Below are 15,660 nucleotides of genomic sequence, written 5' to 3'. Positions count from 1 at the left end.
TGGTAAAGATTTTACAAATACCAAACGGAAAAAACTAAGGGGTGGTCTTTTTTCTTTTCACTTTTTCTCTCTTTTTTCACTTTTCGAACCACTCTAATGTACATACAGCTTCATTTGGAACATTCTCGCGTGAGTTTTCTAAATTCTTGGACGCCAATTGTATTCGCTCTTTTGAATATTTGAAAACTGACTTAAAATGGTAGCTGGGTTTGAGACCCGACACGTAAAAATATGACCAAAATCGCTTAGGCGGTTACAGCGCCGAATAAAAAGAAGAGCATTTCATGTGAGATCATCATGTTCTATGCTGAAGAGGTAACGCGAAACCATCAACTACTGTTATAACTGAAAATTTTCATAAAAAAAAAATTATTAAGAAACCTCCCGACAAATAAACGTTAGAACATGTCACGACCGAACTCAACATCAATTATTGAAAATGCTGATCAATTTTGAATTCACTGAACATTTCTGAATAAGAATAGGTTTATTGCAGAGAATTTATCACAACTGTCAAGTATACTTAGACTTAAAAACTTAATTGAGCTTCATTAAATACATTCTCGCCATCCATTCTTGGAAGGACTGCAAAGCACAGCCTATCGAGGATTGTATGTATGTAGCTATTATCAAAACAAATATGACTTTTAATCAATGCAATCAACGAGCATAATTCGTGCGTAATTCTATACTTGTGCATAAACATACATAAATACGCGTGTATATAATTACTAGCAACAAATTTGCATAACAATTTGCCACCTGTGGCAGAAATGAGCAACACACTTTACGCTACGGTTGCTCTATCAGAATGTCACCAACTTTTGTATTTGACATCAAAGCGATGTCAAGCGTACAAAAAAACACCAACAAACAAACAACCGACAGTGTTGATGGAGAAAGCTAAAATGGCAATGTGATGGTAGGCAAGCGGAGCGAGCAGCAAGTTGGCGGCAATGAAAACACACAACACGGAACAAGGCGGAAAACGTAAAACACAGCAATTAGACGCAGATAAACGCCTGCATAAAACGCACAACGCAGTAGGTAACTAGAAATACGCGCGCGTTCTTGTAAATGCGACTCATTCTATATATCCTCGCCGGAATGTGTGTTGTTGTTGTGTTGTGTTTAGTAATACTACATTTGTATGTATGTTGTATGTAAAGTACATTCAACATTGTAAACTAAATGAGTGCTGTTTAACAAGCGTATTCGAGTCATCATGGGGCGCGCATGCGATGCCATGTGAACGACGCATTTGGAGCAGAAACACAATTATTAGTCGCTGTTCGCTGGGTATACATTTAGGCGTAAATACCCACGTATCTATGTCAGTGCGAAAGTAGTACGTGTAGTCATATTGTTAGCATCCGAAATGCGGGTGTGTGTTNCTGACAAGCTGCTGTAAGCCGCCTGCTGGGGAAAAACTCAAAATAAAACGCACGTCACAAGAGGTGACGAAAGGGCCCATAAAGTGCAGGCAGAATTAATATCCAAAGAATGCTGGTACACAAAAAACAAAAAAACAAACGTACGCTTAACTGCAGGGAAAAAGCTTAGAAAAAAAAAGAAAGGGATATATGTTGAGTTTCGAGAAGCATGAAATGTATGTATGTACATAGCTATATACATATGCAACCTAAGTATTGTGAGTAATTACTAATTAAGATAAAAGCTGCTTCAGAAAATTTTCTTTCGTTTCGTTTTTTTTACTTGAAATGGTAATTTTTTGCGTAGTTCAAATTAGTATCCGAAACGAAAGGAATTATTCTCCATGCAAATTCCTATTCAAAGTCAATTGCATGCCAAACATTAACCTTAATAAATACTTGTTAAAATCCAATTTGCTTTGCTATGCTTCCTAAATTAATCCTATAGCAATCGTAAGCATTAATGTCAATTCCAAAAAAGGCATTTCCAACAAATCTAAACGAATCAATTGTATAAACTGCCTGCTCGAAAATGTTGTCTAGAAGAAGTTCAGCTCAATTATTTCTTTGATTTGCCGCAGTAAACTAATCGGCTTGTAATATTCCTTTAATTGGCGTCAGTTGGCAAAGAAGAAGAAGACGATTATTCCCTTAATAATTGAATGTCAAATGCCTTATAATTTATGCAATTTATGTACCTTACATGTGGATGTATCAAAAATTATTTCAGACAATTTTTAGGCTTCACTGTGGGTGGTGGGCATCAGCTTGCCCGCGGGCAAAGCCCTTTCAAGCTTTCTATGCTAAATCTGTATATTAATACATAATATATTAATAAATTTTGTCTCCGTTCGTTTGGCGATTCTACCGAACCATATTCAAAAACAAAAACAACATTGGAAAGGTACTTATGTGTAGATGAGAAAAGTTTCGAAATTGGTTGAAAATTACGGGCAAAGTCGTCGTTTAAAAATTTCCGTATTTGTGTATATTTGTTGTTGCAACCGCATTTATTTTACTTCGTATTTAAAGTTAAACTTTGCAGTAAAGATGAATGCGATGATGAAAAAATAAATGATAAACGATTAAGACAAAAAAAGTTAAGGCAAAATTGAAGATAAAGACCGGAAGGAAAATAAGGAGAAATGGACAAGAAATTGTTCGATAAGAATCGAAATAAATTCTGTCATAAGATTTTAGTTATTCAAAGTTATCAAGTTACCAAAATTAATTGATTCATCGAAGTTTATGGTTATCGAAATTTATCGAATTATCCATGTTTATTGAATTATTCAAATTGGTCAATGTTTATTGCGCTTTCAAAATGTATGTATAGACACAGAAAATTAGTTGTAAAAATGTGCGGATAGTTAACGAGCTATATATACAAATTTATGGGATTTTCGAAATTTGTCAAGTTAATGAAATTTATCAAATTAACCAAGGTTATCGAATTATCGTAATGCCTCAAGTTCTTTGAACATATCGAATTATCGTTATTTATTGATTTACTAAAATTTTTCGATTTATCGAAACGAAGCTTTTGGAATTTTCAAAATATATCGAGTTATCGAAATTTCAAGGTTATATACGTTTATCGAGCTATCACTGCTTATCGAATTTTATCGTGTTACCAGCGTCTAACGAGTTATCGAAATTTGTCACACAGTTATCGATATGTATCGAAATTTATGGAAATTAGTCGAGTTATCCTATTTAGTTGACTTATCGGATTTTAGTGTTTTTGAACTGGAATGTATCGGATCTATTCCAAGTCCTACCAAAGTCCTGCCAAATTCCTTCAAAGACATAAAAAAATTGTTCTCACGATTAAGTTCCAAAGCAGATTTTCCGGTAAGTAATTATGTACCTTATAAGTTAAACGACGTGGTAAGTTAGAAAAACTTTCCAAGGGTCTTAAAAAACTATAAAAAACGGTCGAATTTCGGAGTACTGGCATTCCTATTTAGTGTATTTTAAATTTGAAAGAGACTTCTGCCAGCGGGCAGGCCGTGCCCACTACCGGTCATACTAGTACATATACATATTAGAGTGCCTCACAAAAATAAATTTGAGGTTTTCCACGGAAATATAAAAGCTATTTGGAAATATATTTAAGCCACCAAATGGCTGTAGGTTGCAGGAGTTGTTGAATCAAAATGACAAATTGCTAATTGCTGATCACCAGGGTGGTGAAAATCCACTTAAACCAACCAACATGAGCTGAACCGATTTGAAAATACATCCAAAAATCTCATAACTGAGATTCGTTGATCAACTTTTGAAATATTGTTATGCAGACCTTTTCAACGACGAAAAGAACTTTTTCATACCCAACTTTGGTAATCTCATCAGTGGGATTTTTTTTTCTTGCGAACCAGACCAGTTCTATTTTGAAGAGTTTAACCTCTAGTCTGTTCTGGTGTGACCAATTTGAGTTATCTCCTAGTTTTTATTTTGATACAGAATTCCTACAGAAATAAAAAAAAACTAAATAATGAACTCGATCTACCCACGAATTTCAAATTCATCATAATTTAACGGTATAACATTTTCTGTACAAAAGATTATCTAACTTTCACACTTCTCACCCCAGAGATTAGCAACAATTAAAAGCTTTGCTTCGCACTGAATTATGAAAATTAGACTAAATAACCGTAGAAAATGAGCATTTCACATGCAAACTTGCGTACATACTTACATACCGGGCATATTAATACTTGTGTATGTATGTATGTATACGAGGTAATATTAAAGGGCATGCAAACAGACAAATTTATTTTTTGTATAGCAAACATATGTGATATTCCGCAAAAAATATCCACAAGGGGATGTAATCGTATGCTTTGTTGTTGAAAGCAACGCAACAAGACAATCATAAAAGTAANTAAAAGCAAAAAAACAAAAATACAAAATAAAAGTCAAAATGTGTATTAGGTGCAGCTGGAAGTAACAAAATGCGTAGGCCAAAGGGAAACTGACGTCAATGACTGTGGTGATCATAAAAAGGCGCCGAGGCGTATGAGTGACGTGGATTTATTATTTTTTTTTTTTTTATCTGGGTATTACTGGTATTTGGGGAAAAGACAGAGCAAAGATAACGAAGCAATGCAGGGTAATTAAAAGTGAAACAGAAGAAATGAAAGAGATGTACATATGTATGTGTGTGAAGGGTCGTAAGCAAGAATATAGTATGTGCATATGTACATATGTATATTAGGCTGGTCCAAGAAGAATAAAGTCGGAATTGTAATGTTCTCACCCCCTCGGATTGTTCTATACCGAAAAAATATGGCACCCATATCTTTTTACATTGAAATCAAAAAATATTTAAGGGTCGCCCAAAGTGCTCAAAGTTTTCCATGTATTTTATATGGCAAAAAAAAAACAAGTTTTCGTAGAAATGGCATAGAATTCTTGAAAATCAATATTTTTCGATCGGAAAATTCTGGTTCTCTTCAGAAGGCTTCCAATAATAATACCCAATTTAATTAAACCATTTTTTAATAACTCTAAAGCGAACTCTAGATATTTTTAGATTTCAAATTAAAAAAGTGTGGGTAAATTTTTTTCGATATAGAACAATCTTAATGGGTGAGAGCATTACAATTGCGACTTTAATTTTTCACATGCATTACATACATACATGAATGTCCAACACAAAATAGCATTGACAGCTCTAGACCGGACTTTCGTTCAGTGAGTTGGATTGAATATTGGTTTTCTGTCACCTTTGATATGTAAAATGCGTATGCAGATTGAATTTCAATTGGATAACGAGTAAAATCGATAGAGACATCGATAACGATAACATTAACGAAAACGTTAACGAGTACTTTAACTATATAGAAAACAATAATGAAGGTTCTAACAACAACGATAATGATAACGATAACTTCAGCGATAGCGATTCTAGTCTCGATCAAAATAGTTAAATTTATAACGATAATGATATCTAATGGTACTTACAACGATTACCATAAGTAAAAAGATAATGATAACGCGACTTTATCGATGATTAAAGCGATATCCTACTTAGAGAATTCTGGCAATACTGACGATAGAAATAAATATTACGATAGCAATAAAGTAACCGTTACATAATACAAATAACAATAATGATAAAACTAACGATAGCAATAATTTTAACGGTAACTGATGGCATTACAAATAACTGATAACTTTGACGATATCGATTCTGATAACTGTATACTCGTTTTCTGATACATGCATACTAATAGTGATAACAATGAATGCGAGTACGGGGAAGCCCTTTTATCACAAATAATTTTCTAATTTTCCCGATATGCCTACCAATACCAATATCGCATAAGATAACGATAACGGCAACTTCAACAATACCGATTATGATAACGATCACGACAATTAAAATTATAACAATAGCACCAACGGTATCGATTCTTTTAACGATCCCGTTAGAAATAACGAATAGGATAGTAAAAAGTATAACTTTACCGAAAACTGTAAAGATAACGACAGCAATAACTTTAACGATAACCGTTCTGATACGATTACGGTATCGATTGTGGTAACTAGTATAACAACAACCAACTCTAACGATAACATCATCTTTTACGATAATGGCAGTGAATATAAGTACGAGGAAGATCTTGTATCATAAATTTTTTGGCATTTTCAGACTCGAGGGGTCTAGGCTATCAAGCTAAGTGTCAAATACTAAGATAATTAAATGATTTTATCTTTTTTCTCCTTTGATGAAAACATACAAAAGAAATCCCATTTTAGGTCGAACGTTAGCATCCGATTCTCTAAATTACCCAATAACAAAACACCTCAATTAAACTGCCACTCAGCACACACCACTCGCAAAGCAATAACTTCAAACTCACGCCTGCGTCAAACTGTCATCGCTGTACATTTTCCGGTGGAACAAAGTACGCTTTTTGGCGCCGCAACGCATCAAAGGTGGATAAGATTAACAAAGCCTGCACCACATACATACATACATACGCATTCATGAGCACAAATACAATGAAGCATACATTCGCAAATACATATGCCTACGCACCACATATCAAATCCTTTATCAGCAAAGAACACTCAACGAAGCGATGAAGCCACAAGAATAGCCATGATGCGTCGTTAGTGTATTGTTATTGTTGTACGCTTTTAGAACTGAAGGACTTCCGAAAATGCTTTGAACAGCAAACACGCTCACACATGATACATGATTCATTACAAAACATACAAAACATTTAAAGCAACAATAGTTACAACAATGCCACTGAGGGAGAGAGTGCTCGTACATGCACGGTCATGCTTGTCGCTGTGCGAACATGTGTGTAGGTGTTGAATGTAGGTTTTCACTTTGTGCGCGCTAGTGAATATGACGAAAAGGGGGATGTGTAGGCGACGCAAGTTGAAAGCAATGAAATGTGTGTGTGTATGTAAGTCAGTAAGTTTTGATGCCGCCTGCTTTTTTGGCTTCGCCTTTCACGCTTTTGATGCATTAACGCGCGTGGGATTGTGCGAAGCATCGTCGCCCATTCAAGCTTTGACGTTTGTTACGCGCGAGTGTACGCTTATACATAATTGCTTAGAGTGCTTTAGATACAATATTTCAAAGATACGTTAGTTAACACTTTGTGGCCTTTACTTAAGCCAAATTGCAGTGGAATTGTGGTTGGTTTGTGACTGGCTGGCTGGCTGGCTGGTTGTTGATCCGTTTTTTTTTTTTTTCAGATTAAATTAAAAATGGCGCACGCTCAAAGGAAAATTTTGGCAAACATTACTTTAGCTGGCACTTGTAATACAATGCGTGCAAATTGGGGAATTTTTTTCTTTGCAATAATACATTATTACATTAAATAAAATCAAAAAAAAATATTTGCAAGCAAAACTGAGTAAAACCAGCAGCTGTGACTTTTCCCACTTCCTATGTAAGCATAAAAGTCAAAATAAATTATACATAAAAGGAATATAATTCGCTTAATAGAACAATTTATCATTTCACTTAATTTATTCAACCACACACAAAAACTCTGTAGGCACAGTGATTTAACACTTTTCTTTTTCTAAATAAAAATAGCTCTTTGAATGAATGTACTAAAAGCTTTCGGCTTATATCAGGTTTTCTAATTTATTTGGTTTTTTTTTTTTGAATTTCTTGCAGGCTGTCATTTTGTGCGGACGCTTTGCCTTCAGGGTAGCGAAGTCTGTTTCGATGGTAAGCTCAATTTAAAAAGCAAACTTTTTTAGGAATTGTGTTTTTGTGCACTGCAAAAATATTGATTCTACATATTGTCACCTGAATTGCAAAAGGCTGTAACTAAATAACAAAAATTCTTAAATTACCTTTTTGATTGATTATGATGTATTACATCGAATTGCAAGTCCTCACACCAATTTTTTAAAAAAAAAAAAAACAAATTTTATTATTCACGGCTTTTCGCATTTCAGGTGACGATATGTATGTATGTATGTATATAACTATGTATGTACTCTACTCGTACTTTTTGGCCGAGTTCAACAAAGCGCGCCAGTTGTTTATCTTCTGTGACAACTGACATCAATTGGAAATGCCAAGCGAAGGCAATTCCCTCTCCACTTGGTCTCTCCATCGCTATGGGGGCCCCCCTCTTCCTCTGCTACCACCAGCGGATTCCGAGTTGAATACTTTCAGAGCTGGAGCGTCGGTGTCCAGAAATGCTCTTATATCTCTAAATTATGACTATCAACAGTGACGTTGGTGCCAAGACGCGAATGAGCTGACTGTTTGCTTGATGACAGGAGATACTTCGTCTTGTCCTTGTTTACCACCAGACCCAATCGCTTTGCTTCCTTATCCATCTTGTAAAAGGGTAAATTGTTCATGAGCGGTTCAGTTCTGCAAGTCTTATTATCTTCTCCAACATCCGATTAAAGAAATCGCCCTATCTGAAACCCCGTTTGATAGCAAATAAGTTTCGAGGGGATACCAAATTCAGATATCGCAGCGTATAGGCAACTCCTTTTAGTGCCCTCGAAAGTGGCTTTGAAATCGACAAATAGATGGTCGATCCTTTTCTCGCGAGTCGTTTCCAAAATTTGGCATATTATGAATACCTGGTCTATGGTGGATTTGCCAGGTCTAAAGCCACGCTGATAAGGCCCAATCAGTTCGTTGCCGGTGGGCTTCAGCCTTTCACACAATACGCTCGATAAGACCTTGTAACCTATGCTATAAATGGCGAGTCGCCTTTCATGTGGATTGGGCCAGTCGTCGGGCATGCGTTCATCTAACCATATTCTGCATGCTTAAGAGTTTATGCATGCACCTTGTCAACCCCTCGCCGCCGTACTTGAATAGCTCAGCTGGCAGGCAGCGTATTTGCTATTCGTACCTCGTCATAGTCTACTCTACTCATACTCTCAAGGATGATATGGAAAGTTTCCATTTGGAAGCAATGTATAAACATTCCTCTTTGTTTTCTATGGAAACTAAGCAGAAGTTTAGACTCGTCACTGTTTCCGTTCCGCATTGTTTCCACTCCCCTCCAAGAAGTTTACTGAGGAACTTTTTGGAAAAAAAGTTTCCCGTGCTTTCCATGGACAGCGTAGAGGAAAGTGTGACTATATCAAGGCGCACGCCGCAAGTCGGAGGAGAAACTCGGCCAAACCCTAACATATTAACCGGAGCCCTGAATAACGATTCCTGCAGAGGAGAATCCGTTCAGAAACTCCTTTGCGAACGGCTCGCGCTGTGGAGAATGCGTTTCAGATTTTTGCCGGACTACTGCGTTAGAGTATCTATTAGGGTTCGGCCGAGAGTCAGGATGATTTAAAAACTTTTAGGGGTAGGTCTGGGGAAATCCACTCCTCGGCATCATAATGCAAAGTCTTAGTGAACTTTAACTGTCGCTTCCCTCCTAGCCTAACTCTCGGACAGTGACTTTGCCTTACTGCACAACTTCCATCTCGGCACTCACCGCCTCTTCATTAATATTGTTTAAAATATTAAGATAGCACAAAGAACATATCGCTTGTTAACTCGAGCAGTTTAAGAAAGAAATATTCAGACGGCTAAGTGGCTATTAAAACCAGTACAGTTTTCTCGCTAACCATTTACAAGATGGTGTCCTGGGCGGTCATAACTCCGGGCTAGACCCATAAGTCTGCCACTTATGGTATAGAAACAAATCGCCTTATGCCTAGTTTACAATAACTTTACTTAACGCTTAGTTGAGGTATACTATACACTCTCACAAGAAGCTGGTTGGATCCTAAGGTGTGTTCCAGTATTCTTTTCTTGAAAAACATCCATCGAAGGCTGGTTAAAAGATTGTATTAGTTTAATACCAGTATATACATACACCGTATCAATGAAAAGTATCCGCGCAATTCAAATTTTCTTACGTTCTTCTACAACAGATAACATATTTGGAAAATGCATACCGACAACTGGCGTAGATGTTGAGGACATTGAAAAGTAAGTACTTCCCTCATTTCAGTGTACAATATTCACGACCCTCTTCACCATCCTTTATTCATTCTCATCTACCAATTCTGAAAGAGAAAATTGAATTATCTTTTCCTCTGTCTACTCCCTCGCTTCACGCAGAACACCCCTCACGGAGGATCAATCTCGCACCCTCGCCACCATGTTGGAGGAGTTGCAAGGCGCCGGACTCGGCTGGGATCACCCCTACGTGCAATGTCGCATTCAGGGTACCCTCTACTCGCTCCAGAAACAGACTCAGCTACCACCGAACCTTTGCGCAAACCTCGCACCCACACCAACCGATATCGACCCCGCTGGCGCTATGGCATTCGTACGCTTCGCACCACCCGAGGAGGATTATGTTGACGAAGGTTACTTCTATCCACGGCTGAAGAAGCAACAGCCGTTAGAGAAGGCAACAGCCTCAACACCATACTGCATGAGTTGCAACTGCAGGACCGTCAGCTCCGTCATGATCCACTCGAACTGGCGCATTTCGGTAAATTAGATGCACAGGATCCTCTTCCTCAAACGGCACCGAATGTAATGGATGTCTTATTAGAGAAGGAACGTGGCGCGCGCACAACGTGAACAAATGAACGCGCAGCCGAAATCGAAGCACAGCAGCACAGGCGAATGCCGCGCGTAATCGCTTGGAACTCTACCAGATTTTGGCTGCCTCTGAACCGGATCCGCAGCCATATCAACGCAACCCGAGAGCGCGATAGAGAAGTTGGAACAAGTGGTTGAGCGCGAACGGGAAGCTGCGGCGAAGGCACCAGCACCACCGCCACCAGCGCCGATTTATGTGCCCGATGAGCTGTCGAATGACTCCAATGATCTCTACTTCCCCGAGACATTTTGCCTCCTTCAAACGCTCTCAGGCAAGAAGGCCAGCGCAGATAATGGTAAACCAGTGCAAAGTTCATTCTTCCGCGAGTTGGCAGCCGAGCAAGGTTTACAACAGGAAGCCATTATTGGCGCGGGATTTCAGTGAAAATGCCATAGATGAAACCGATACTCTGCTGTTGCCGGGCTACAAACGCACAAGTCCAGACGATGAGCCAGCGAGTCCGAACGCAAGCAAATGGCTTTCGAGGAGAGTCTCATACGCAACTCATTGACGCCGTTCGAAGAGGAAGCGATGCTCTCCTCAAACACTTATGCGCGTAATGCACAGAAGCCGAGACCAGTCTTTACAGAGGGAGGTCTAGTCTATGTGCCCGAGGATGAGGAGGAGGCACGCAAAGCCAAAGCACGTGAAATACTCGCCAGCATGTTCGGTTTTACGCGACACGAGCGTTTGGATGTGAAAAAACCGGGTACCTATGATCGGACCGCCACCAATTCCGTAGAGTCAGCGGGAAAACTGAATAAGACCGGTGAAGGTGTGAAGGCAGAGAACAAAGAGGTGTTGCCGGCGCATATTAGAGGCAGTAAGGAGAGCAGCAAAATGAAGAAGGTGCTGAAGGAACATTCCGATGAAGATCATGCTCCGCACACTGTCGACACTGAATTTGCGCATGTGTTCGTTAAGAACCCGTAAGTGCTACGCAGTACTTATAGCCATTGTACATTGTATACGCCTTTTTGTGTTACCTTTGCAGCATCGACAGCTGGAGTGACGGTGTGCGCATCATGAACGAACTGGCCAATATACTACATATGCAAGGATACTTCACCTATTTAACGTAAGTCACATTTCACCTTAGCTCCCTCTGCTTGAAAAATAATCGTTCTTTGCTCTTCTCTTCTCTCCACAGCGTTCAACCGCACGAAGTCTCTTTCCGGGTGGACTCAAACAACCCCGAACACAAGACCGCCGCCGATATAGCGCGCATTATTAACGACAATCGTGGCGTCAAGAATAACATTCTACGCCGCATAGGTGTCACGGTGCTACATGCTGGCGTTGGCGACAAAATCAAGGACGATTTGGATGGCGTTACAGCGTCGCGCATTGAACTTGCCGAGCAGGGACCCGATGTGACACACATTATGGCTTACATGTTTGCCGGTGCTGGCGCTGCTGCGTTCATTGTTATCTTCGTCACGCTAATACTGATTAAGCGACACGACAAGAAACGCGACAAGTTGGGTGGTCTCCAGTCAGGCGTTGCTGGCGCAGAGAGTTGCAGCAAAGACTATCAGGATTTGTGTCGTGCACGCATGGCGGGCAAGGGCAGTGCACCAGAGCCGGTGCCAAGCGGTCGTATAACGTCGTTGAGTAAGGAAAATGATCGCCCGCCCTCGTCGCGTTCGAGCACCTCTTCATGGAGCGAGGAACCGGCGATGACAAATATGGATATCTCGACCGGACATATGGTGTTGGTGAGTTGAAGTTGGAAGTTTGAGGAAGTGGTCCAGCATTTTTTTAATTTACTTTCCCTTTGTCTCTCTCTCTCTCTCTCTCTTTCTATGTAGTCTTACATGGAAGATCATTTGCGCAATAAAGGCCGTTTGCAACGGGAATGGGAAGCCTTGTGCCGCTATGAAGCCGAGCCGAGCGCACGCGATGCAGCACAACAGCCGCAATGCGTAAATTTGAATCGACCAGGCGCTCCGCTGCCCTATGACCACTCAAGAGTCGTGCTCAACCATTTGGCCAACGCCGAAGGTTTGGATTACATCAATGCATCGACAATTGTAAGTTTTATATTCTAAATAGAGATCGTTTAAAGTCGAGTTGGTAAATAAGAAGATTGATTAGGAGCTATTAAAGATTATCCAGGCAATATATGATTCTTGAATGAAAAATTTGGAAATACAGATAGCTATTAAAAAGGTTTTTAAGACAAAATCTCTCTGGTTAGATTGTTCTTAGCATAGATGGAATCTTATTTCAGATGAGGTCAGAATAAGGGAGCAGGCCGCCGTAGTGTAGTTTTCATGAACTTGAGTTTCCTATTGATAACAGTTTGTATGGTAGAGTAGGAGTTAAACGTACTGGTAATACGTTTTGCTAAATCGCGATTTAATTACTTTGCACTTCGGTACTAAACATCATCACTAGTTGGGTCTTGGGCATGCGCTCAGGCTACGCTTATACCAACTTCGGTAGACTAAGCCCTGTTCGGTAAGTCAAATTATCGTTTTAATCAAAACGATCGTTTTGACAAAAACGTGTCAAAGAGTATCAACAAATTACAACTAAAAATAAGCTTTCACTCAAAATTGTGAACTTCCACATGCACTATGGTGGCGATTTTCACTAAAAATTTTAATTTTTTACACGGTCTTCAGAACATACACAGTCACAGTAGAGCTGTTGCTTATTAACCCGAACTTTCACACGATTGAAAGCTTTGACATGCATTAAAAAGCTTTCAATCAAGATGCTTACATTTGAAAAGCTTGGAAAGTTTTCTTATGCTACGCTATCCACTAAGAAGAGTTAGCTTTCAGTCAGAATTGTTAACATTCACTCCAAAGTGTCAACTTTCGCCCAAAAATTTAAGCTTTCGCACACGTTTTTATTAATTTTTGCTTGTGAGGGTAAGATTTCACTCAATATTCAAATAAGCTTTCATCAAAATTTTTAAACTTTCACATATATTTTAAAGATTTCACTAAAAATTTTTAACTGACGATACTTAAATATTGAGGTTGCAGTTTACGTTTATAATTGTGAACCCTCACATAACACAGAGTGACGATTTCCACTCAAAATGGGGTGCTTTTACGCAGACTTGGGAGCTTTCACAGTCGCTTTAGAGCAATTACTTATGAGCACGAACTTCCACACAACTGTGGCGAAATTTCACACAATATTCAAGTGAGCTTTCATTCAAATGTTAAAGCTTTTACATATATTTTAAAGATTTCCGTTAAGAATTGTAAACTTTAAGACTTTAATGCAAAGGTTTTAGTTTGCGTTTATAATTGTGAGCTTTCACATGATAAGCACAAGCCCTCCGAATTCTGTATTCGTACATCATTCGCCATATGTTTATCACACTTACAGTTACTTGCAAATTGTTATTGTTCATAAATTGATAGTTGACCATCGATACTTCTTCTTATACTCTCTCCCTCTCTACACTTTCAGACTGACCACGATCCACGCGCACCGGCCTACGTTGCCGCACAAGGCCCCTTACCAACAACTCTGGCACACTTTTGGCAAATGATTTGGGAACAAGGCGCTGTGGTGATTGTATCATTGTGTCGCCTACAAGAGAATGGTGAGATCGCATGCGCACGCTATTGGCCGGAAGAGGGCGCTGAGGTTTATCATATCTATGAGGTGTGTGCATGGCGAGAATACATTAAAGATAAAGTAGAGCTCTTTTGATATTTGTATTATTTGCATATTTCAGGTTCACTTGGTGAGCGAACACATCTGGTGTGATGACTACCTAGTGCGCTCTTTTTATTTGAAAAATTTGCGCACAAGCGAAACCCGTACAGTGACACAGTTCCACTTCCTCTCTTGGCCTCAAGGTGGCGTGCCGACGCAAGCTAAAGCGCTGTTGGACTTCCGAAGGTAAGAGCAGAATGAATGTAACGAAATATTCGTGAGCAGAAGCAAAAGAAAGAGAAAGAGTCAAGGAAGAAAACGTTAAGAATTAGATAATCAAAATCGATAAAGTTATACAAAAGAAATCAGCGAGAGATGAGAAATTGAAATAGAAGCAGAGATAGAGCTATGATGAGGATGAAGTTTAAAATGATGATGATACTAAGAGAAGGAGTGGGAGTGAGAATTAGAATGAGACAAAAAATAAGGATGATAATGAAAATGAAAACGAGAAGGAGAGATGAGAGATGAGAATAGGAGTAGGAATGATCTGAGAATGGGAATGAGAAAAACAATGCGGAGAGAAATGAGGATAGAAATGAAAAAACGGAATGAGAATGGGAATGGAAATGGAAATAAGATGGAGAATGAGAATAAAAATTAGGATAGAACAGAGGAATTAATGAAAATGGGAATGAGAATCAGAATGAAAGTAAGATGATAACAGGAAAGAGAATGGGGAAAAAATTAGGACAAAAATGAAAATGGAAACGAGAATGGCAATCAGATTGAGAAAGGAGATAAGAAAAAATCAAAATTAAAATAGAAATAGGAATGAGAGTGGGAATGAAATGAGGTATAAAAGTACGTCAAAATAAAAGTAAAATGTTGAGAAAAAAGGAATGTAGTGAACGGCGGAATAATGATAATAAAATACAGCGAAATATGAAGAATTTTCTAATATATTTTCCCTTATCCATCGCCTAATTTCAGAAAAGTGAACAAGTCCTATCGCGGCCGCTCCTGTCCGATTGTGGTGCACGGCAGCGCTGGTGCTGGTCGCACTGGCGCCTACATCCTGCTCGATCTCGTGCTGGGACGCATGAATAAGGGGGCGCGCGAGATCGATATCGCAGCCACGCTGGAACATTTGCGCGATCAACGCGCTGGACTCGTCGCTACGCGGCAACAATTCGAATTCGTACTGATGGCGGTGGCAGAAGAAGTGCATGCAATTTTGAAGGCGCTACCAGCAAATCAATCGAATGAGAAACGCGAATTGGAAACAAAAGAAACAACTGGCACTTTGAAAGAAGAGGAAGCGGATAGTGAAGAAGCAGTGGTGGCCACAACATCCAAGTCGGCGGCGAAATCAACTACCACGCCAGCAGCGGCGCCGGCAACAAAAGAAAAGGAAGAACAGCAGCAGCATCAACAGCAACAGCAACAGCAGCAGAAGAATGGCGACAAAGAGCGTGACAAGAGCGGAGGAGGAGGCAAAGCGGAGGCGAAGTCGTCGTCGAAGA

At 39.3% G+C, this 15,660-nt stretch overlaps 1 protein-coding gene across 1 annotated transcript; it reads left to right on the top strand.

The window, feature by feature from the left end:
* Positions 1–7,587: 7,587 nt before the first annotated feature.
* IA-2 (tyrosine phosphatase IA-2) lies at positions 7,588–15,656 on the top strand (the record flags this gene model as incomplete). Its single annotated transcript, XM_017633960.1, is given in 14 exon segments — positions 7,588–7,641; positions 9,825–9,882; positions 10,015–10,295; positions 10,298–10,515; positions 10,518–10,608; positions 10,611–10,864; positions 10,866–10,956; positions 10,959–11,436; positions 11,502–11,585; positions 11,658–12,225; positions 12,319–12,540; positions 13,943–14,140; positions 14,214–14,380; positions 15,128–15,656. Coding segments are annotated over 14 exon segments (3,293 nt in total), but the record flags the coding sequence as incomplete, so codon positions are not given.
* Positions 15,657–15,660: the final 4 nt, after the last annotated feature.

Source organism: Rhagoletis zephyria, unplaced genomic scaffold (assembly GCF_001687245.7).
Source record: "Rhagoletis zephyria isolate East Lansing unplaced genomic scaffold, Rhagoletis_zephyria_1.1 Rzeph_scaffold_12553, whole genome shotgun sequence".
Lineage (NCBI taxonomy): Eukaryota > Metazoa > Arthropoda > Insecta > Diptera > Tephritidae > Rhagoletis > Rhagoletis zephyria.
The sequence above is the reverse complement of the archived record's forward strand: the minus strand, read 5'-3'. Positions and strand labels throughout refer to the sequence as shown.